General features: G+C 45.0%; 1 protein-coding gene across 3 annotated transcripts in view; it reads left to right on the top strand.

The window, feature by feature from the left end:
• Positions 1-22,342, top strand: part of brat (tripartite motif-containing protein brain tumor) — a 72,427-nt gene that overhangs the window by 26,673 nt on the left and 23,412 nt on the right. For all 3 annotated transcript variants that reach the window (XM_022833796.2, XM_022833797.2, XM_022833798.2), the window contains one exon: positions 1,007-1,546. In XM_022833796.2, coding sequence (XP_022689531.1) covers positions 1,472-1,546 — 75 coding nt within the window. In that variant the 5' untranslated portion in view covers positions 1,007-1,471. The remainder of the gene's footprint in view (positions 1-1,006; positions 1,547-22,342) is intronic.

The following is a 22,342-nucleotide window of genomic DNA, read 5'->3' as shown; positions in this document are numbered from 1 at the left end:
GGTAACTGCTATTTTATAACGGTGCGACATTTGGCGCCATTTCGGCCGTATGCGAAATGCGCTTGTGCTTCTTGAAATCTCAGACAGTTCACTCGCATACAGTGATTTAGGCTTTTGGCAGGCGAGCCTTAGTGAGCCTTGGAAAATCAGGTAATATGAGTGCTTTACGAATACAAGCTCCGCCTTGAAACTATAACGGTGGAGGCAGTTGACCGTATGAACCTTGTATTTGATGAACGTTCTATTGCTAAAAACACCGTGAACCATTGTTTAAGAAAAAAAACTCTGAACCAGAAAATGAGTCCTGTGGAAGACCGCCTGCAGAGACGAAAAGCTAAAAGTTAGACACTCTGATAAAAGCCGGTCCGTTTTAAAGTGCACGAATGTTAGTAATTAGGTTCAGTATATGTAAATGGAGCACCTGCACACGATTATCGTGATCCATAATTATATTTTGGTGAGAATCTTTCAAAAGATATGTATTGCACAAAGGTCCATGAAAGAGTTTACCCGTTTCCCGGATATGACACGGATTGAAAGTTACCTTGAAAGGTCTACGCCAGAGAATGAACAACTGAGGGACATAAGAGCCGCGATTGAGCAAGAATGTGCCACTACATTTAATGAAATGTTGCTGGGGTTTGAATAACGTTATCAGCAGAGTATTAATCAGAATTGCAACGCATCTGAAGTAGAGGCAGAAATATACAATGTATTATATGCAAATAAAAATTGAAGTAATATGCATTCTTAGGACATCCTTTTATATGTTGTGCTGTGAGGGGCAAAAATTCACACATACATATATTTTTTTTATTTACAGATTATGAAATGGTCGCGTTAATCGTAGGCGTGGGCCAAAATTCAATTTACATCTGCGATTTATTAGTCGAGTAACGTATCCCACTTTCGGTATAATCTTTTAGATCTGGGTATGGTTTACAATGTTGCGTTTAGATAGCTAACTTGTAAGTTCTAATAAGAATACTTTTCGTGTGCATTGCAGGAGAGTTGAATTTTAAGCAGTAAAAATCGACGAAAGGAACGCATCCTGTTGAACTTTGACCAGCGTTCATCTCAATAACCAATAAAAAATCATCGTATAGGCTGGAACTCAATTTATAAACTAGCCTAGAAGATTTTGCTGGTCAGGATCCGCTTAAGACTGCGCACTGTCCATCAGATAAACGGTGCAAAGAAGATCGCAAGTAGTCAACTTTCAGTAACGTAGTTTCAATCTGCTGATAATCGAGTCCCGCTGAAACTGGACTAGACGTGATACCGAAAAAATTTGAAGAGCAACCACAAAAGAAGACGCGGTGACGCTTGATAAGTGCACTGCCACTCGACGTATCAACATACTTATCCATATATTGTCATCCGCTCGTCCTGGAATATTACCTTTCCGAATCGCCGAGTTGTCGGCCTCGCCTTACGGACAAGCCACTGCCGCCGTACAAAAGAAGACAAGATGCCAGAACTACAAAGCATCGAGGCATCCCTTTTGGAGACGCTTTCGTTTAACAACTCTCCCAGCCCCACTGATGTAAGTACTTCTATTCTTCAGTGGTTGTTTGTATTATGTTTCTTAGGCGAGAAAAATGTGTACATACGAAGCATCCGTTTCAAATCGAAAGAATTTAATAACCTGTGAGCTAAGTGCGGGGAACACGCTCTGCATACCAGAAAAATGAATGAATAAGAGAGAACGCTTACAAATTTTTATGAACCTTTGACAGCAAATAGTCGGAGCTGATCCGCAATAGTCGCAAACTTCGCAAAAGGGCGATGAGAAAATAGGATCTTTCGGGAGCGTCTTTATGCTGTGCTTCCTGCTGATATTTTCTGATTAGTTTGTTGGTAGAGTCTTTGTCCAGAAATATCGGCCAAATATGTTCAGGTGAGCAGGTAAAAAAAATATGGTCTCATATCCTTTGGCGATGTATCGACTCTTGCCCCTAGAAAATGTGTGTTATCCCATAAGTTACGTGAACTGTTTAAACGTCTTTTAAAGCATGCCTATTTTAACATAATGATACGCACTGACGTTTTTCTAAAAAATCAAACGGATATTTGTCGCATGTTGAACCCTTCCTACAGAGGGAGGCAATAGGCAATTGTGATGGGTGATCAAGTCTATCGAACTAAACATTGGTATCATTTAGCGGAACCGCTGGTATAAGCTGGTGTTCTGGTGTAAGTAGATTCTTCTATGAATTCATCTCATTTCATTATTCGTTTACCGTCGAAGCAGAGTTTAGGCTGTTATGAAACTGATAAGTCGAAGACCTTAAGTGAAAGAAAAGGTGACAATGAGAAAGCAATGTGATGACAACGGCCATCTGTAACGCAGAAACTTTTGCGGGAGCACGTCGATGGCGGCCATCGAAAGACTGTATAAATAAAAGCAGATAACGCTCTAGATTTACCGTAAGCTCTTAGTGGCTTTGTTTGAACCCCTTTATCCGGGTTAGCCGCTGCAGCGAACCTCAAAGCTCTGATTAGCACACTCCTATCAGTGCTTGGTTACGTCTGCTTGCCAGCACTTTCCAGAGTATAACGGTGCATACATGCTGGTCTGAATTCTGGGCTTTATATTTAGGATACAAAAATGATTGCTTCCTATGTAAAGTGTACGATAGGTCAACTTCTGTTCGCCGGATGCGCTGTTGAGCCTCAAGAAGACAGACTTTCTTCTGATTTCAAGGTTCGAAAATACCGATCGTATGTAGTTCGCGTAAAGCCGATTTCGTTAAAGGTGTTGGCAAGCAAGACGACTATTAACGCTACAACTTGACGCTGATGACGACTACTACTAACGCGTATGCCGATTGTTATTATTGGGCGGCAGCGAGTCAAGTCCATACTGCTTATCACTGAGACTACAATAACATCAAACTGAAGTATTTTGATAGTAATAAACCGGCGGCAGGTTCGGACGTGAGTTCTTTTGCTATACAACAATTGTCGTTCGCCAACTTTTATTCATAACCAAATTGAAATGAAAGTTCTAGCAAATCAGCTACCAAATAAGTGAATAAGTTGTAAGTTATTGAACTCTGTTGCTAAGAAGGTGCGTGCTTTGTCTGTTACGCTGGAATTCGTGAGATGTCAGCGAAATAAACAGAAGTCACATTTCTGAATTACGCACGCCATGCTATTCTTTCTTTCTATTTCCCTAAAAATGGCACTGCTAGTCATAGCTGTCATGGTAATGGTGGCGTAGTATTTCTGTAACGACGCGAAGGAGCAAAAAAGTCAACGAACGACCAAACTATCCATTCTACCAGCCGACCAAACAACAGCAATCGCTGCAATAACAACAGCGATAGAGAACTATACACACGTGCATAGGTACTCACACAGACCGAGATGCGCACGCACGCACGCACGCACGCACGCACGCACGCACGCACGCACACACACACACACACACACACACACACACACACACACACACACACACACACACACACACACCCGAACACACACACAGACACAATACCACACAGACAAACACACACACACACATAGACACAGAAACACACACACACAGACTCAGACACAAAAACACACACACACAGACTCAGACACAAACACACACATACACATACATATACACAGAGACACACACACGCACACGCACACGCGCGCACACACACACACACACTTACACATACAGAACACAGCGTCGCCACTGCCACCGCCGCCGCAGTTGGCGCGGGTCGTCGCCTGTGCAATTGTGACGATAATGACGGCCCCGACGACTCGCGGGGTTGATATAGTAGTAGCGTGCTGCAGCTCCAAAGGTAGCTTCGATTCCTACGGCTGCTTCTGCTTCTGCTGTTGTCGTCGTCGTTGTTGTTGATGGCGATGGCATTGTCCGCGGTGCCGGCCCGTCCCTCTCTGACTGTTATCCTTGTTATGAGAAGCGACTGACTGCCGCGCGCCGCCATCAACGCAGCGACAAGCAAACCGACTGCGGTAATCATCGCAATAGTCTTTGCTTGCAGTGGCAGAAATGGACAGAGAAGGGTCTCAAGCTAACGTGGCGTGCAAGTCGCTGAACTCTTTCTTTCTAGTTCAATGTCGGGGCTGAGAGTGCAGGTCGAGTGCCGTCGTCGAAAAGGAGTTGTCTAGGGGTCAGGTATATTATGATAATGAAAGGGTGATGACGTCGATAAGCTGCTACATAGTGTGCTTTCATTAGATCTTCTTGAGGATTATGGGTTACGTCAAGCTCCTGCAGGCAAAGATATGGTCACTGCAAAGAACAACACGTAAGTTTTTTCAAATATCGTTTCCAAATTAATTAAGGTGACCTATTCACGTTAAGCCCCCTTTTAGAAGTGGACTAGTTTTCAACCGACGTCCTGCCTCTGCAGCTGAAATAAAGGTTAACTACGGCATATTCGATGAGACTACAAGGTCGAACCTTAGTACAATCTAACCTAATTTTTTTCTTGTTCAAAGGACGCACGTACTAGCACATACGTTGTGTAATAATAATTATTAACAGCGTCACTGTGTTCGCAGCTATGAATTGGAATCAGATTATGCATTGCATATGACACGCTCAAATACATGGAAGACAAAACGAAAAAAAAGAAAAAAAAAATAGCGCCTGGTTTGAAATATCAAAATCTGCCCTGATGATAAGATGGATCGGTAACTTTTAAACAATATGAATAGTCCATTTATCATCCTCTACGTTATCCGAACATTCTTCCTGTGATGAATGGTTGAATCGATCACAGATGGCGATCTCAAATGTCTTTGGATCTGATTGTGCATCCGCTTCTTAAACTATTTGCCTATCGACGGATTTGTTAGTCCGGTTTAAGCTAGATGGTCGATCGTACATTCGAAAAACCAGCATTTGTTTTTGGCGTTTCTGACATCACCGGGAGAGTAACTGAATCCCGGTCTGTATTCTAGCGTAGTGTAACCGTGCGTGAATATTTATTCTGAACTTTCTTAACTGGCGTAAGTGTGTTCCTTTACGTGCGGCCGTTAAATCTCCCAAATATGAGTAAGTCCGAGTAGACCATTTTACGAACCATAAGGACTATGAAACAGCGAGGCAAGACATCACGCGGTGAAGTAGCTAGATCTAACTGCATTCGCAGTGTGAATTACAGGATCAACAAAAGCGGTCATAACTGCTACGGTAAGATCGTGCTCGAATTCCGTAATTGGCATTGATGAAACAGATGCATTGCTTGTAAGAAATAGAACTATATACTGTACCTTGCTTGTGGCCCATTACTTTAATGTCTAATTTAAGCGTGTATCTATCTGTTTCAATGAATGCAATTGTTGTCTGTTGCATGCACAGATAGGCATACGTAACTTATTTAATTTATCGACACTGGCCTTGTGTTAGACGTCGCGAGCTCACCGGCTAGAATACGGTCCGTAGAAATTAAGGTGAAATTCCACTTCAGCTTCGTTCGAGGTTTCTATTCTATTCTTTGACTTCATGGCTAAGAATTGATGTGGTAGGTCGGCTGTTGTATTGATTGGTGCTTCTTACTCATTTCTGCTTTATAAACCGTAATAATGTTGATGGTATGCACGACGCTGATGAGGATAAACAGTAAGTGAAATAATGACGATGAAGACGCTTACGGCGCTGCTGCTGCTGCCAATGATGGCGGCGACGACGACGACGACGGCGGCGGCGACAATAATGATGTTAGTATTGATTATTGTTCCCATTCGTCAGGTTTGCTCCTGTCCAACCAGCAACAAGGGTTATGCTGATGCTGCCTCTGCTACTTCTGTAGATGATGGACCAACAGCGTCTCGGCGTAGTTACTATAGGTCTTTGTCGTCGTTGTTGTGATGTTGGACGCAGGGATGAGCGACCGGCCGATGACGCGTATGTCCGTCCGTCTATTGGCAGATGCCGCTGCCTGTTGTCAGCTAGCTAGCGTCAAGGAATAAATCAACGGGCAAACATAAGCAGCGATGTAATGGCTACAGCGATATCGGTTGTCTACTGCTTGCATAGATGGATTGTCTCACTGCTTGAGCATCCGACCGCCTACAAGGTATATAATAGAAGAGACCGACGGAAGAAGGAGCGTCCTAGTCGAGTGCTACTGCTACTGCTGCTTAAAATCTCAGAGAGAACAAAATCATCAAAATGCATTTCGAGGGACTGTGATGTCGGCGTTACTGCCATTGCGGCAGCAAGCCTAGTAGCTTTCTTTTGTTCGACATATGTTTGTCATCCGTTGCCAGCGTTGCCACTACTGGAGTATTCGCTTCGGGTTGTACGTTCAGCATTACCTCACTGCCATTAGGTACTGCCTCTGACAGTTGTTTCCGCGAACACGAGCATGGCGTCTGCTCTCGGCGTCTAACAAACGTACAGCTCACGCAAACGTTTCTGATAATCGCAGACGGATTATTGAGCCTTCATCGTTTCATTACTATTACTTTTGTTTTTGTTGTTGTTAAGTTCCGGAGTACCAGAATTATTCCAACTGCTTGGTGTTCCGCGCCGTGCTTCGACGAGCTAATCGAACCCATGTGAGCTAGAATCGTTAACGTCGTCTGCTAACACATATACTGACTGGGAATAAGTTACTGAAGAATTAGGAAAGATCGTCTGGATAAAAAAAAAAACTAATAAAGCTTACAGTGTGAGTGCTGGCGCCTTCGAGCGTTAAGAAAACTCCTTACGCTTGTGCCCACGTCTAAATACGCCCAGAGACGGATAGCTATATTCAATGCGATGCAACCAATTACGCATCCTACAATACAGGTGGATCGGCCCAAACAGGGAATTTCGTTTATAATTAACACGAAATTTTGTATATATACTAAAGTCGCCAGTCCTGATGGTTACGTCTATTTAGCATAACTTTTGTATACCTTAATGACAGCTTCAAATAGACATTTTAACCACTTGCTAGTAATTTTCAAAGTAATATTTCTCGAAGTCGTAAATAATGTTCTAAGTATAACCAGACGCACACGATTGGTAATTGAAGACTCGTTAATGTATCGGCCAAGTATGCTTTGTGAAGAATTCTAGCGAAATTAATTTCTCGACTGGTAGCGGGCCCTAATCTTGAGAAACTAAGGGCTCAAAGCAGTAACAAAGTCTAATAAAACAAATCTATCTGGATCAACAGATTATCGGTAGATGCTCTTCTCTGTTAACTAGCTTCTTCGTTCTGGATCAAAGCTCCAGCATTATCAGAAATTGCTTTTTTGATAAATTTTTGAGCCCCGTAAATCTGAACCCTGAAAATTGAAGATTTACTGTTTTGCTTTATGGAAGATTTCGTTGGATTCTTCGTCATACGGAAAGTCACACATAAACCAGCAGTAGTGAAGACCGTTGATTCCTAGCCAGAAGGGGTTCGCCTAGTGTGGAGATCTTCGACAATAGCTAACCTTCACTTATATTACAAAGACAAACCTTGATGAGTCTTGGAAAAAGTCTTAATTCTGGTTTAATTCTAAAAAGAACTAACCTCTTGCTATGGCCAAGAGGTCGACAAAAGTTATTTTAATTCTTTTTTAGTCAGGGAACCCAGTATATCTATACATAAAACTAGTGGAGAAATCAAGCTTAAGTTAACTATCAACAGCATTAGTACTCATGTGTTTGTTCTTGGAAAGCCACTGTAGAACCTTACCAGCAATCCGTGAAGACGTTCGAAAAGCCGACCTTAAACGAAATCACAGTAAGTAAATGATGCAAACCTTTCAAAAATGGAGATTAGGGTGTTAAAGACCAGCGAGAAGCTGATCAAACGTCAGGATCCAAAGGATCAATCAAAGGGGCCAAAAAATCGTAACTCAAATTCTAAAAAAATTAAGCAAAAAATAGGATTGCTGCAAATCGACTTCAGGCTATAAAAATCTGTCTCGAGCACACGGTCACCATAGACGAGGTGTGGCTCGATCTCGCCGGAGTAAGACCGGGCGAAGGAATGGCGTCGCTACAAATTTGACCAATTGAGTTCGGTGGCAATGTCATGTAGGTTTGGATGTAACGTGATAATACTATATGCAATGAACATCGGGGAGATGTGCTTATATAAAGTACTTGTCGAAAGTGCTATCACGGTTTGCTATCATAGATTCTTCAAAAGACTTATAAGCCATTAGCACGGCAACTGAAAGCACGCAGCCTGATGCTTCGATGACAATGCCAGGTGTCATCGTCATACCTCAAGCGCTTCTTGGATTGTGTAAAAGAATATCCGGGGTTGGCTTCAACCTACTTGTCTCTTTATATAACTCCGTGTAATTACGAGGTTTTCCACCCCGCCTAAAAAGAACAACCGATTAGTAGGCATATCTTACTGTCAATTTACTTTAAGGAACCATAGATAGAAAAATTACATATAAGAAAACGAATGGTAGGTATATGGCTATCCAGAAACTGCTAGGATATATGTAAAAAAAAAAGGCGAGTATCTCTAATACATATTAGAAAAATCTTAATTATTAAATTTTTAAATCTGCCGAATCGCTTGTAACAGTCTAACAGTTATAAAAGAGGTAATTTGGTACGGAATCCTTTCAATCATTAATTGATAATCCCTCAAACTGGATGTAATCTAAAATGTGTGTCAGATGTAGGAGCCTAGTTAACAAATATGATGATTAGCAAAATTATTTTTGCATCATGAGTATTTGTCCGGATTTATCGTCCACATGTATGTATTCTATAACATTTGCCTAAGCTAGTTAGAACTCATCATGGCATTGTGTTTGTAACAGTGGTCGCCGTACGGTATCCCCGGCGAGGAAAAATGCAATCACGTAATTTTACCGGTAGCGTCACCATCTTCCGTTTCCGTGCTCCTCGATGTTAGTTTGCAAAAAGGATTTCATCGACGTAGTTAACCTCTCTATGGATGGAGCTAATAATGTGTTCGTATGTTACATCTCCGTAAAATCAATCATAATGGAACAGAGATAGACTGTCTACGGTCCGCTTTGTCAATAATAATACTACGAATACCATCGAGCCGAAACCTTAAACTACCACGAAGCTCGTTCTACCTTCGGAATTCGTTGAGTATAGAGCTATCGAGTGTTAATCGTTCTTCAGATATATGGCTGTTCAAAACTATTACATATAAAATGTAGATAATATTTACAAATAGCAGCGTTTAATGACCTTAAACTCTACTAAACTTTAGACCTTTTGCGGCAGGGAGATGGGCCACGACTAAACAAAAGTTACCTTTGAGTCTATTATATTTGTTCCGCTCATCGGTATTTGATTGGAATTCTCCCGCGGGTGTGCTAATGTGAACTGTAGAACTAGGTAAGATTTTATAGGTTCATTTGCGTCCTACAAGATTTGGGTTGGCCGAAGGTTTACCGCGGGTGCAGGCGTGGAGGGAAAAAGTCAGACCATGATGACTGAGCACACGGTAGAAAGGTATCGAAGTGAACGTCCGTTGCCGCCGTTGACAACAACTGGATACGATAAGGTTTAGCTTCATTGCTGTAACGTAATACCGAGGTCCCAAGAAAACGGACCCAGTGCACGCTAGCGTCTAGTCGCAGTTTTTATAGCACTACTGTTTTTAATGACATTTAAGAACATTACTGATCCAACTACATTAAAAAAAGATCGTAAATATCATACAATTTAACTTTATCCGGCTATACAAAATTCCAAGAAAATATTGTGGAAGATAGAGCGTTGTATCGTGTGATAGACGAAGCGCTAGCTATTTATATAACTTCTGGGTTAATAAGCAGATTTCTTTTAAGCGATTTCAATAAAAACGCAAACAATAAGGAAAAAAAGGCCGCTTAACTTCAGTGCATAGGGCAAAGGGATATGCATAACTAAGAATATATGCGTTTGTCTCTGCTACCTGTTGTTATCTGGCCTGCCCAGTGCGTCCGTCAAGACGCCCCTTTGGAGCTATTCATTCAGTTCTCGCTAGTCTTGCTGTTTGGGAATTTGCAACTATTCTTCTCTTTGGTACTTTGAGACACACATCATCACCCATGTGTGTAAAGCTGCATGCGCGAGTTAGCTTGCTAGAAAACCCAGTATCGAACGGTACGAAAAAAGTCAAGGGGAAAGAAGCTCGTATCTCAAGGGTGCTTTGACCGGTGGGGTGGCAGTTTCACCGAGTAACAGAGTGCGGAGCGTAGCAAAAGGACTTGGCAGCCTGGTATGAAATAGGTGTAGAGATGCCATAAGTGGGGGTATTTGTGCGAGGGGGAATGAGTCATACTCTCGTCGTTTGATGGCCGTATAAGCAGCCAGCCCGACGGCCTCTGGAAGGGCAGAGCAGAAACTATGGGAAATGTCGGACCGCTGAAGGGAGAGGAAAGGGGGTACCAAACGCAAAGTAGAGACGAGTAGAAAGAAGAGGGGCATACTTAGGAGAACTGCACCGTAGGCAGAGGCCAGGAGCTCGAGACGACGGGAGAAAACGGCGGGTGCTGCTCCAGCAAAAATACTTAAGGCCAACACTAGGAGAGATGAACCAGTAAAGGCCAAACCAATGAAAACTGCAAAAGCCAAAATAAGATGCAAAATGAGAAAATAGGACCTTATCCTTTATTTTGTTAATGCTATGGCTGCTGTACAGAAAACAGGGAACGAGCAGGTTGCCGTCTACTGAAAAGAGAACGCGATGTATACTTGAACCAGACAGCCCGGGTAACAGAGGCGAACGGAGTTGGAAGTTTTGGTGAAACGGAGACAACAGCTTAACGTAGAAGCTTGGGAATCGTAAGACCGGGAACTTTATCAAAAAAAAATGTCGACACCGATAGGGTTTTGGTGGTGCTAACGGGCAAGCCCTGGGTGGTATATGGAGGTGAGCAAAAATTTGTCCTTTTCTATTGCTTTGCGTTGCTCGAGAGCAAGGGACACTACGATGGGCGGCATATAAACGAAATTCAAACTGGTACAGCCTAGGCGAAACAGTAATCGTAGTATAATCCTCTCATAACGGAGGAGCACAACTGTTCTATCGCACTGGAAGGGTAAAAAAACGAATCAGTCTTAAGAACAAGCTGATGGTTAGCTTAGTATTCCAAGACGAATATAACTGGTCTGGTTCCGTGATCCAGCCACTGGGTACCTAGCGAGCAACAAAACATGATCACCTGATCAATAACTTGACTGAACACAGGCGACAATTGCGATTTGTGAGTTTACGCCGTTCGTTAAATAATTGAGTGAAAAGAGAACGATGGGGTTAGATCAGGAAGTGGAAAAAAGGGGCTTGAAGAAGCGACCAGCGAAAGCAACAACAGATGCAGAATCGTAGAAAAAGTATCATAGAGAAAGTTGTGAAATTTGGCTTAGAATCGCGCAGTTTAATACAGAAAGGACCATTGTTAATGGATCAGCGACCGTGTGCCGTCATTTCGTGAAATATGACATAACCATAGTGCAACCAAGGAACAGAATGCTAGGGCGCACTAACAGTTCCAATGCGTCACTAGGGCTGTATGCGCAGCTATGAGTTGTTGCAGCTGGCCTAAGCTGGCTGAGATGAACTGCAAGAGCCTGGGTTTTGAAGATTGCACTTTACGGCACTTTCCATTAACTAAGAGGCGTGACGGACGAAGCAGTCCGTCTCCCTGTACGTAGTCTGGCCAGCTGGAGCTCTTCCCGCGTTCCGTTCACCAGTTTCTTATTGTGCATCCCTCCCATGTGGACCACAGCGTGGTTGCGGGCGTGTTGCTCCTTATCCCGCAAACGTGGTAGGGTGGACGGGGAATCCACTTAGCCTTCATCCAAGCGTCTTCGCTCTTGGATCAGTAGGCGGTCAAAGTGACGCTTTGTTTAATAGACGCCTCATTCCTTAGTGTTCAAAGGAAGCGAATTCGAAGCACGGTGGTGACTCACCGAGGGTATTGTAGCCACATCAGAAGCATACCTGTGCCCCAATGCCACGTCCCCCCTAGCCCTATTCAGAAAAAAAGGACAAGGGGTTTCGTAAGAGAGCATGAGGGGGTATAGCAATAGGACAAACCTTGGGGGCTACCGATGACTCAGCGGCGCTTGCTGCCTTGACATGTATTTTCCCGACGACGATGAGGGACTGGCAGACTAGTGTTGGCAACAGCAGCAACAGTAGCCCCTACAAGGGTGTGCGTTGATACTGCTGCTTCTGCTTTTCGTACCAGGAAAGGGACTGTACAGCACCGATCGGCAGATAGAGTCGAAGAGTATCCCAGGACGAGACACATTTATTCGCCAGTACATAGTGGAATCGAGCATTCTAGACCGGTCGACGGTTGTGACTTCCGCTACTATGTGCTCTTGCTTGGATCTTTCCAACTGCTTTCCTCGTCGCTTGAGGTGGGGTGGCAGCAGGCAGGCAGTGAACTAGCCGATCTCCCGCTACTGCTGCTGCTGCTGCCGCCGCCGCCGTCACCGCCTAGAGTGTGTCATTTACTCTCACGCACACAAACACACGTTGATTCGCACGCGAGCGCCAATACATACAAGCACAGCGAAAAAACCCAGAAAGCAGGCAAGCAAGCACTCGCGAGTGTATGAGCGGCTGTGCATGTAGGTGTGTGTCCTCTCTCTTTGCCAGGGGCTGGCTACCCCTGTCGTCCTCTGCTCCAGTCGGCTGACAACTCCACCACTAGTAGCAGTCGTTCGTTCCATGTGCCTGGCTGACTGCCTGCTCGCATACAAGCAAGCAAGTCAGCTAGCGGCCATCGAGGAAAGAGAGAGTGCGACAGCAACGACTGTGCCGAACCAGCAGCGTGTATCGCCAAGAACCGTCGGATGGTGGATGATGGTACTACTGCGCCTTCCTTTCCTGCGGCCTGCTTGGTTCTCTGCCTTTGCTGTCCGTCTGCCTGGCTGGTTCTGTCGGCCTGCCGGTGCCGCTGATGAGACGAAGGAGTCTTCGAGTGAGTTGGGTCGGAGGTGGGTTAGTTGTTGGCTGACTGCCGCTACCTCCCTGCCCAGCGGCTGGCTGGCTGGCTGGCTGGCTGGATGGCCGCTACGCTGAATAGCTGCCGCTGCCGCTAGCTTACTCGTTGTTGGGTCGTCTGTTCGTTCCTGCGTTTGTAGCTATCACCAGCAGCGCTACTACTGCTGCTTCTACTCGTATGGCAGCATAGCTCGCTGGCTCTCACAGATCAGACGCGACGAGCCACGACCGCGGGAGGTACTCCACAACGGCAACAACACGAACTACGATACGACAACGCCATCACTATCTAACAACGTTCAGAAGTAGCAGAACCAGCAGCGTCAACAACCGCCGATCGTCACCACCAACAAACGGACAAACAACGAATAGTCAAAGCAAGTAGGTAAGCAATAACGACAGCAACGACGATTAACATCGGTGGCATCGTACTCGGGCAGTTGTCACTTCTATCATGACGAGTACCACTGCGTCAGTCGGCCATTGTCGCGAAACGTATCGACCGTAGTTCAACTAGTAGCCCTCTTGCATTATACGAATAGTTCGACCGATCGATGAGAAAGTCTTAGCAAAAAACGCACCAACAAATTCGAGACGAAGAACAATAACGAAATGAATTAGAAACCACGGTCACCATTAGTAACGAGCACCTCGCAAACAACGTTGATTCGTTTTCTCGGCCGACCATTTTCGACGCCGCCGGCCATGCCGTCGTGCCAGTCAATGTGCCGCCAATTAATAGTGACATGTTCCTGCTTGAATCCGCTTAGGAAACATCTTTGAAGGCGTCTGGAAATTTGCCGAGTCCAGTTGAAGGGTGGCGCACTTTTGTCGCTAGAAAAAGAGAAGAGGGCACGTTCTCTCGCTTGGTTTTATCGCTGTTTATCTTCTTGTGCGTGTGCTTATGTGAAGTGGTGTGCTCAGATATCGTGTGTGGCGTAAGGCTCTTGTCACGTTCTCTATTGCCGCGTGCTGCCTTCATGCCGTCGCGTGTCGGGTGACCTTGCTCCCTCGGAGTAGCGTAGAAACAACCAGCTAGTGAATGAAAGCCCGATCATTTCGTTTTGTTGCGTGAACAGACACGATCCCGTCTAGTCTGGCTGCCGCAGGCGAACGATAGTGTTGATGTGGTATACCAGACAGGCACACCGAGCATATCATCACCGTCATCATCATTATTATCATAAAAACAATAACTGACAGTACAATAACATCGACTCTAATGGCTACATATTGCATTACAAGAGTGATAGCAATTCTAGTGGTTGAATCTACGTTAAGTTTGAGAGGTCTGAAATAAGGCAAGGAGAAAGAAAAGGGAAAGCTGACCCGTTCTGCTTCTCTCGCCCTAAACTTTGGTTGTGATCCAAGCTCGCAATTGACCGGAGTCGTATACAACATTAAATAACTACGGAAAAAAATATATATATATTTATGTATATATATGTAAGATGTTCTGAAAAGCTCTCGCTTACTCTGGCGGTGCCAAATGATGCGCAAGAACAAATTCAAGTGTATCAAGCTAGCAATAATCAGTTATGTCCTGATGCCCTATTGCCATGCAAAAGCAAAAAGCGAAGACTGAGAACGAAGGTCAAGTGAACTGAATGAGTGAGCGAGTTGTAGTCAAATAAATTTTCCGTCGTTTACTATTGTAACTGCAAGGACAAAGTGCATATTTTCAACGGTGAACAGGGCGGGAAGTTCGTCATGGACGTTGTGATGATGAGCCATCTTGACACGGATTTAATGGTAAGAAGAGCTTTGAGGAATTAAGCTAACGCTATGGAGTGCGTTATGTTGTGTACACTATGAATAGGACGAGTGGAGTTTGATGTGATTTCGGGGACTCTTCGAGTCCATTTCATTGATGACGATTATCAGGATACCATCCGTTGCTGTATCTATGAAGGTAAAAAATGGATTTATCATACATTGGCCGCCGAATATTAGATCGGCCATCTGTAGTGGTTAGTTCGACACCGTAAGCAAACGTCTTCAAAGTCATTCCCATGTTCGCTTATCGGTTGACTGCGAGCGTATGCTTTTCATGCGCTACCCTACTTCTCAGTCAAGCGACCGTATGTATCTAGTCTCCTCGCTCCCTCCGTGTAGCCCTGACGGCTCACTCTTGATTCTGTCGGTGCTGTGGCTCGTAAGGCCGTTGTTCCGACTGTTGTTTGGGTGCCTCCCATCAGACTCCCAGAAGAAGACATCTGGTCCCTAGCACAGCCGTTTTAGAGGCGATAGCCAGCTCTGCTTAAAATACCAGTCATTATGGCTAAATCGCTGTTTTTCAGCTTTGCAAATAAAAGTGAAACTAAAGCCGACAAATTTGGAACACAAAACGTCTAACGTAGTCCGAAACTTCGGAGATAAAATTAGATTGAGTTGACATGGCGATTAGTCTATCTATGAATAGCTGATACCGTGCTGTAGAACGTCCGCTATGTTCAGCCGCGCTTGTTTACGTCGCTCTCATCCGTTGGAATCTACTGTAGATGTAGACGTGTCAACCTTTTAATTAGTTTATTCGAGTGGAAAATGCCAAACATACAGAAAGAAAGAATATATCAAGAAAGCTAACGATAATTACTAACAGTCTTAGGCCTGCGTCCCATACAAGTAAACATGACCGTAGCGTCGAGACTGCGTGGAAAATTTTCTTAAGTGTCAGAACCGTGACAACTATTTGACAGAGTAGTTCATTCACATATAGAGTGAGCCACGTTACTCAACGGTAGTTCATCAGTAACGGTATTCTGTCTACCATACCCCCCTCCCCTCTACAGAGCCTTGCCATCAAGCGTGGGGTTTGGCCATGGTTTCAGGGTCAGCTGTGTTTCTTCCACGCTGCTGGCAGCGGCAGCGGCAGCCGAGGCAACTGTAGCGCCATTGGCAACGATCGCTTTAGTGTAGGATACAACTAGTATTACCCACTCTCCTCGTCTCCTCCACCCCATTTATATGTTACTCTTGTTCAAAGTTGATGGTTGCGGTGCTGGCCTCCGCAGTAATGGTGCGATAGGATGAGATGAGACGAAGGATCTGGCGCGTTTGTGGATTGCGCATGCGCGAAACTAGGGACGCTACCCCCACTTGAGTCCCCGTTCCGCTCCCTCTGGTCGACCACCCCACCCAACGTCCGACACAGTAGCCCGCTGCCACTGGCTAAGTATCAGCAGGCGGGCGGGCGGCAGACTCCCGCTCCCTGAGGGCAGGCGCGAGGGGGACTCCTTCGTTTGTTCACTCGACGCTATCCTAGGTTTTCGTAGTAGTGCTCTGCGTACCTGCGCTAGCGTGGCTTCGTTGGGGTGGGCCACATTAGCGTTCTTTTGCTACCGGTGGCAGCGGCAGCTTTAGCAGTCTGACAGTACACTTGGTATAACACAGTACATGTATCCCCTTTGGCTTACTGGTTGTCTGTTCCGTCGGGTTGGTCTGTCTGTAGTTTCTAAAGAAGTGAGGTTTCGTTTTGCAGTCTTAACGCACCTTTTTAGGAGTGTAGCAGTCGCAGGGTCGCTACTTGACTATGACAATGACGACGCGTTAAAGTTCAGGTCAATATTGTGTTGTACGTAGGTACTTATAGTTTTGTGCTAGTCGTCTTAACTTGACAGTGCAGTGATTGAAGTGACAGTCTGCGAGTGTGAGTGTTATTATTATCGTCGTCGTCGTCGTCGTCGTCGTCGTCGTTGTTGTCACTGCGGAGGAGATGGTTGCTGGCGTTTTCATGGCGAATAGGGCATCTCATTTCTGTTTATAGGGTACGCAGTAAACAAGGAGTTGCCGTCTATCTCACGAGCAGCATACGCCTGTTGGGGTGTCGCCCAGTGCTTACATCCCGTGCTAGAAGAATGTTATTGGAGTTTGGCGATGTAAGTAGTAATTGTAATAGCAACACCATGAATAGCATGATCAGCGCTTTCGTGTGGATAGACGAGTCCGTATAGTACGTTCAGCCGCCGTTGGGTCTTTACGCGATACCTTTATCGTGTACGTTGAGGTCAGATTGTCGGCTGTGCTTTTGTCGGCCTGGGTGTGTTTACGCTTTAGCGGATACGTTGCACTTCATTTTACGTGCTGTCAGAAAATAGGTTTTAAGTACAAATTGTAATTAAAACGGTGTGCAAATTGGCAAGAAATAAGCTGCGTTGGTCCGTTGTCGAACAGTTAGTGTATCGATGTTTCTCATTAAGTGCGAAAAAAGGCAAAGTTGCGTAACTTATATTTTTCCCAGTTTGTACATACTTTTACCGTGTGAAGTCGCAGTCCCAGATTGGCAAGGCACCGTTTTCTATAGCACGTCTGAAAATCATGTTATCGCAAACGCGACTGTAACTACAACTATACAATCGTGCGTGCAGTGGAATTGCCTACATCATATCAACGAGTAATGGGTAAAAGCATGGAGAACCCAACTGCGTGGAAAGTGAATAAGGTTATATAAGCAATGGATTCACGCTTTTCACGTTCTGTCGATTCGATTGAAAATACTCATGCACGCGACCTTATTAGGCGTGCCGTAACATACTAGGTGTGGTGAAATCGCTTATGCAGGTATACGTATTTTCAGCAATATTTATTACTTTTGTACATGTATCTGTATATATATATGACTTTTTTGTTTTTGGACTCAAAATGTGTGAGGGATATCGCGAACAACGTCCCGTTATACTCAATTATAACGGTTGACAGTAAAACTATTATTTGATCTATGCAAGGGCGGGGATTGCTGGTGCAAATTCCGCTAACGAAACGCATTATACAACAGGTGCGACCGAGGAAAGAGAGCATGTTTTTTCGGTGCTGCCCAACATTACGTGCATTTCAAAAAGCCGATTTGAAAGTGTTGGCCTATCAGAATGCTCCGGAGATCTTGAAAAGTGGCCTAAGGCTTGTCCGTTTGGAAAAAGTTATTCTCTTCTTTGCTAGATTGGCTTTGGGAAGTTAGAGGCAAATGTTGACTCTTTGAAGCGTCCGTCTAAGGCTAGCAGCTAAGGCTGCTTGAGGTAGGCGAATCTTTTCGTCTAGCTTTCGTCCTACTATAAGAAGGGCAATGCCCTCTGAGTAGCAGAGAGAGGATCAGGGGTGGAGAGTGAGAGAGAGTGAAGGGGAAGAAGGAAAAGGGAAGGGGAAGAGTCGGGAGGAGACCGGGATAACTAGGGGGGGATGAGGGATGCGGATGAGGAGGAGAGCGAAGCGGGCTTACTAGAAAGAGAAACTTCTGAGATAGGAACTCTGGAAGGGAGGCAATGGATGGCGAGGTGAACGACCCCGCGGCTACACGCCCGCTATTTCTTCCTAGACTGCTACTGCGGGTATTGGAACAGCCGGCTGATGCCTTTCTGTCTTCTCTAGTTGGAAGGCAGCGACAGAAGGGCCAAAATTGGGACGAACGATAGTCGGCCGTCCGACTGGCCAGTTGGCTGGCTGGATGATTGGGGTAACGTTCGTTCGGAGGGGTGAATGGCAGAGGGGGATAAATGAAGGCGGAGCAAAGGGGATTCTGCCAAGAAAGGGGAATATAGTGAGTGGAATTGCGGGAAAGAGAACGGTTGGTAGATGGCAGATGTGTTGCGCACAGGCGAGCTTGGCAGACCGGTTTGGAGCGTTACTGCTATGGCCAGTTATCACACGATGGTGCGGGTGCCGCCCGTAGATGGTGGTGCTGACAGTTACAGGGCGGGGGGGGGGGGGGGGGGTGTTACTGCTGATGCCTTTTACGGTCGCCGCAAGAAGGACGCGGAGAAAAAGGCAAGGGAATGGGCGCCGCAACGTTGCTAGCACCAACAGCATGTGAACTGGGCTAGGCAAGAGCAAGGCGACCGTTCAGAACAAAATAGAATAGAAACCAAAAGATGGGCCAAACTAGCACTAAAGCCGTCGTGTTCCTTTCCCGCGGTCGCCGTCTTTTCCCTCCTCCTCAATTTTCGACACAAGCACCACGTCGGGAAAACAAAGAGAACGCAATGAGTTGATCATGAACGAGGAGGAGAGATTCAGTTTGGAAACAGTCGAGGATGACCACTATGACACACTAATTACTAACAACCTACAAAACAGCTTTTACATACTAATTCTATAGACCTCAATTATATAGCAAGCTCACGTTAATGCTGTAGCTTGATGATCTTCAGCAGGATCTTCATTATACGGGTGGGTAAGATGCCGTACCGTTTTTATAGAAAAAGCATAGAAGCGGAACAGGAATAGAAGACCATGGGGCCTAACTTAATTTCGCAGGGATAGCGGGTATTGCGCAGTGTCGAACTTTAGTAGGACTATTCAGACCGCTATGGGCTAGGAAATCGTGAGATGAACCAAACTATTCGCCTGTTCCTTCTGCTTCACGAAATCGGAAAAAGCAACAGCATTTAATGGACGCGTTTAGATACCATTTATATGCGTCGTCATTGTAATCTCAAGCACATATCTTTCTGTAATTTGTAGGGAGTGTTAGAGGAGCGAGTATTATAAGAATGGAACACTTACTCGATGGGGGGAGATATTGATAGAACTATGTTTGCCTCTTTTTGGTTGTTCGTTAATATAAATGCGACGCCAAACGACAACCAGAAAAAGTCATCGCGTGTGGCTGGCGTAGTAGAAGTGTCCACCGCTCCTGGAATCACCGGAGTGGTTCCTCGACTACAATCTAAATCACAGTGGTGTTTCCTTGGCAAAAAAAACAGAGGAGAGGGTTAACTATAGGAGAGAAAGGCAAACAGGTGGAAAGTCTTACGGCGAGGGCAGGGACGTTGACCGCATTTACTCACTCCCCCCTCTGTTTCGTGTCTCGTCACAGTGCTGGTGCGCTTTGAGACGTCCATCTGACAGCATCGGCATCTGACTTCATTTGATCAGGATTCGGTTGATAAAAGCGAACACAATGATTTATAAATAATACTAAGACAGTAGATACCTGATCAGTTTGTAAAATCAATCATACATTTTGTGTGAACGACAGAATGTTCGATGACCAGCACTTAGTTCAAGAGAACTTATCCGGCATTAGCGCAGATGTCAGATAAACATATCGAAGGAAACTATACGAGTCCCAACATAACACTCTTAGATAACTGTGTAAGATGGCCGAGCGAATGCAGTGTAGGCACAGAAAGGACGGGCTTTGAACGTCAAATCTAATGATACATTGACTTAAATTTATCAAGGTGCATTTATCGCCAACATATGTCACTAACATATACACAATTTGTCATAATTCTTGACTAACAATTTCAGCCTGGAGAGAAGAAATTTTCTGTCAGAGCTGTCTATTGAATCAAAAAGGTGTTGATGCGTTGGCATAGGCCGCCTAGTCGGACGATTTTCTTTCTACGAGTACTGCTAATAAACTTGTATGTGCTTTATTTGATCAGACGGCTTCAGGGTGATGTGAGCCAACGGGAAAGAAACAGGGTTGTTTACTAATACATGAAATATTAATCCAGACAGTTGCCTTATTCTATTCCTAATTTCAGTAGTAGTCGCTGCAGATAGCCTGAGTTGGCCTTTTTAGTAGTAAGTGAATGACGATCACTGAATTGGCATATAGCTGTGGACTGCTCTTGAGAAAACAGAGATTTTGCTGGGCCGTTTTTCTTGCTGGCAGACATTTTCCATGCAGTCGCTCGGACGGAAGGCAAGGAATCGGTTGTTGTAGCCATAATTGTCCTTAGTCTCGATGTTGTAATGGGGTCGTTAGTATATAGACACATGTGACGCGTTCTGATGTTGTTTAAATGCTGATAGAACTGTGCATCTCCGGCAAAGCAGGGACGCAGGCAGTTAAAATCTTCCACGTTGCAATACAGATGATCGTGAACTGTTTCGCTGACTGTAGCCATTGTAGCAGCGGCACCATCATCGTCGTCACCGGCGCTATAAGTCGGCGCAGTGGAAGCTGAGGCGTAGAGCCGTACTGACTGTGATGCTGATGGTGTTGGCGAGTATTGAGAGGGTACAAACATCTGATGCCGACTGCAGTGGCGTTTCGCAGCAGTACCGTGTATCGCTAGTTAAAAAAACGCCAGCAGCGATGGTGACGGCGACGGGCGGAACGACGCTTCTCCGCTCTGAAACAGAAACCGAAATGGGCAGGCGCATCGAGCGACCGAAGCACTGAAGATCGGAGCACTGGAAAGAACAGAAGAGAGCAGAAGCTGCTCCGGCTAGCAGAATAACAAGTAGACGCAAAAACAGCTACGGCAAAAAAGAAGGAGAACACGATTGCTGAATATAAAGAAGAAGAACAAAAAAACGGTGAGCTAAAAAAAGGCTGAAGCAAACGAGACGCACGACGGTGACGATGTAAAGCTGCTTCGTCTGAGCATCGCACAGCAGAAGCGTTCCAGCAGTAGGTAATACTGACGAGGTCGGCGATGACGTTAGGCCGGCCGCATCGTCTAGCTACACTGTCAGCCATACATCGAGAAGCCAGAAAGTGAAATAAAGACAGGCAGAAAAGGACGAATAAAGATGAAGCAAAAATCTGAGTTGGGCATCGAACCGAATACGTGCAGTTCCTTCTGCGTCCGTCTGCTGTCGGACAAGTTTCGACACATAACGATGGAGAAGACCAGTTCTCTAATACATATTATACATAGAGATATACGCCCAGCGTCACACACACAGTACATTGTTTAGTTGTTTAAATCGGTGGCTGAATCTGCCGACTGCTGCCGCCGTTGGCGCTCGAAGATGCGAGAAGCAGTCGGGAGTAGATTGGCTGTGGGACTACCAAATAGCTATAGCTCGACTACGGTCACTTGCTCAGCTTAGGCAACTTGAAGAGGCATGACGAAGAGCGTATTAAAACGTGGAAGAGGAGCGTTGCCCCCAAACAGAAAGCAGGGTGAATTATACGGATAGGCAGATGCTAAGGGAAAGAATGAAAATTAAAGAGAACGATACACAAAAAATACTACAGAAAGAGAAAAGGGAAAAGACCTTTTATGACACCGTCATAGCACAGTTAACAGAACTGAAAGCAAATGAAGTGTTTTGCCCCCGCACTACTATAGTTGATGTCGTTGCCCAAGTATCGTATGTTGAAGACACGTGATTATTAAATGGTAGATATAATTTCATGTATCGTATAGGTTTAGAATCCTATTTTGACTAGTTCCACTTAGTTAATTCTTCGCCTTAATCTGGTCCAGTTTACCGACAAAGCTGGACGTATTGACAAATCACCTTTCAAATAGCTATTGAACGAAAGTCAAAAAATGGCTTTGGTATCTTTATTTCTGTTGATTGTTGAACATGTAAAGAATACACCCGACTAACTTTGCTTGACTAGCCCCGTGCCGTTGATGGTATTCTATGTTGATGTTCATTTGCTTCGTAGTGGGGCCCTGTTTCGTTCTGATGGCGACGGCGATTCGTTGTTGTTGCCTCTGATGTGCGTGTGTAGGCGCTGCATGGCT

Source organism: Varroa jacobsoni, unplaced genomic scaffold, assembly GCF_002532875.2.
Source record: "Varroa jacobsoni isolate VJ856 unplaced genomic scaffold, vjacob_1.0 scaffold_479, whole genome shotgun sequence".
Taxonomy (NCBI): domain Eukaryota; kingdom Metazoa; phylum Arthropoda; class Arachnida; order Mesostigmata; family Varroidae; genus Varroa; species Varroa jacobsoni.
The sequence above is the reverse complement of the archived record's forward strand: the minus strand, read 5'-3'. Positions and strand labels throughout refer to the sequence as shown.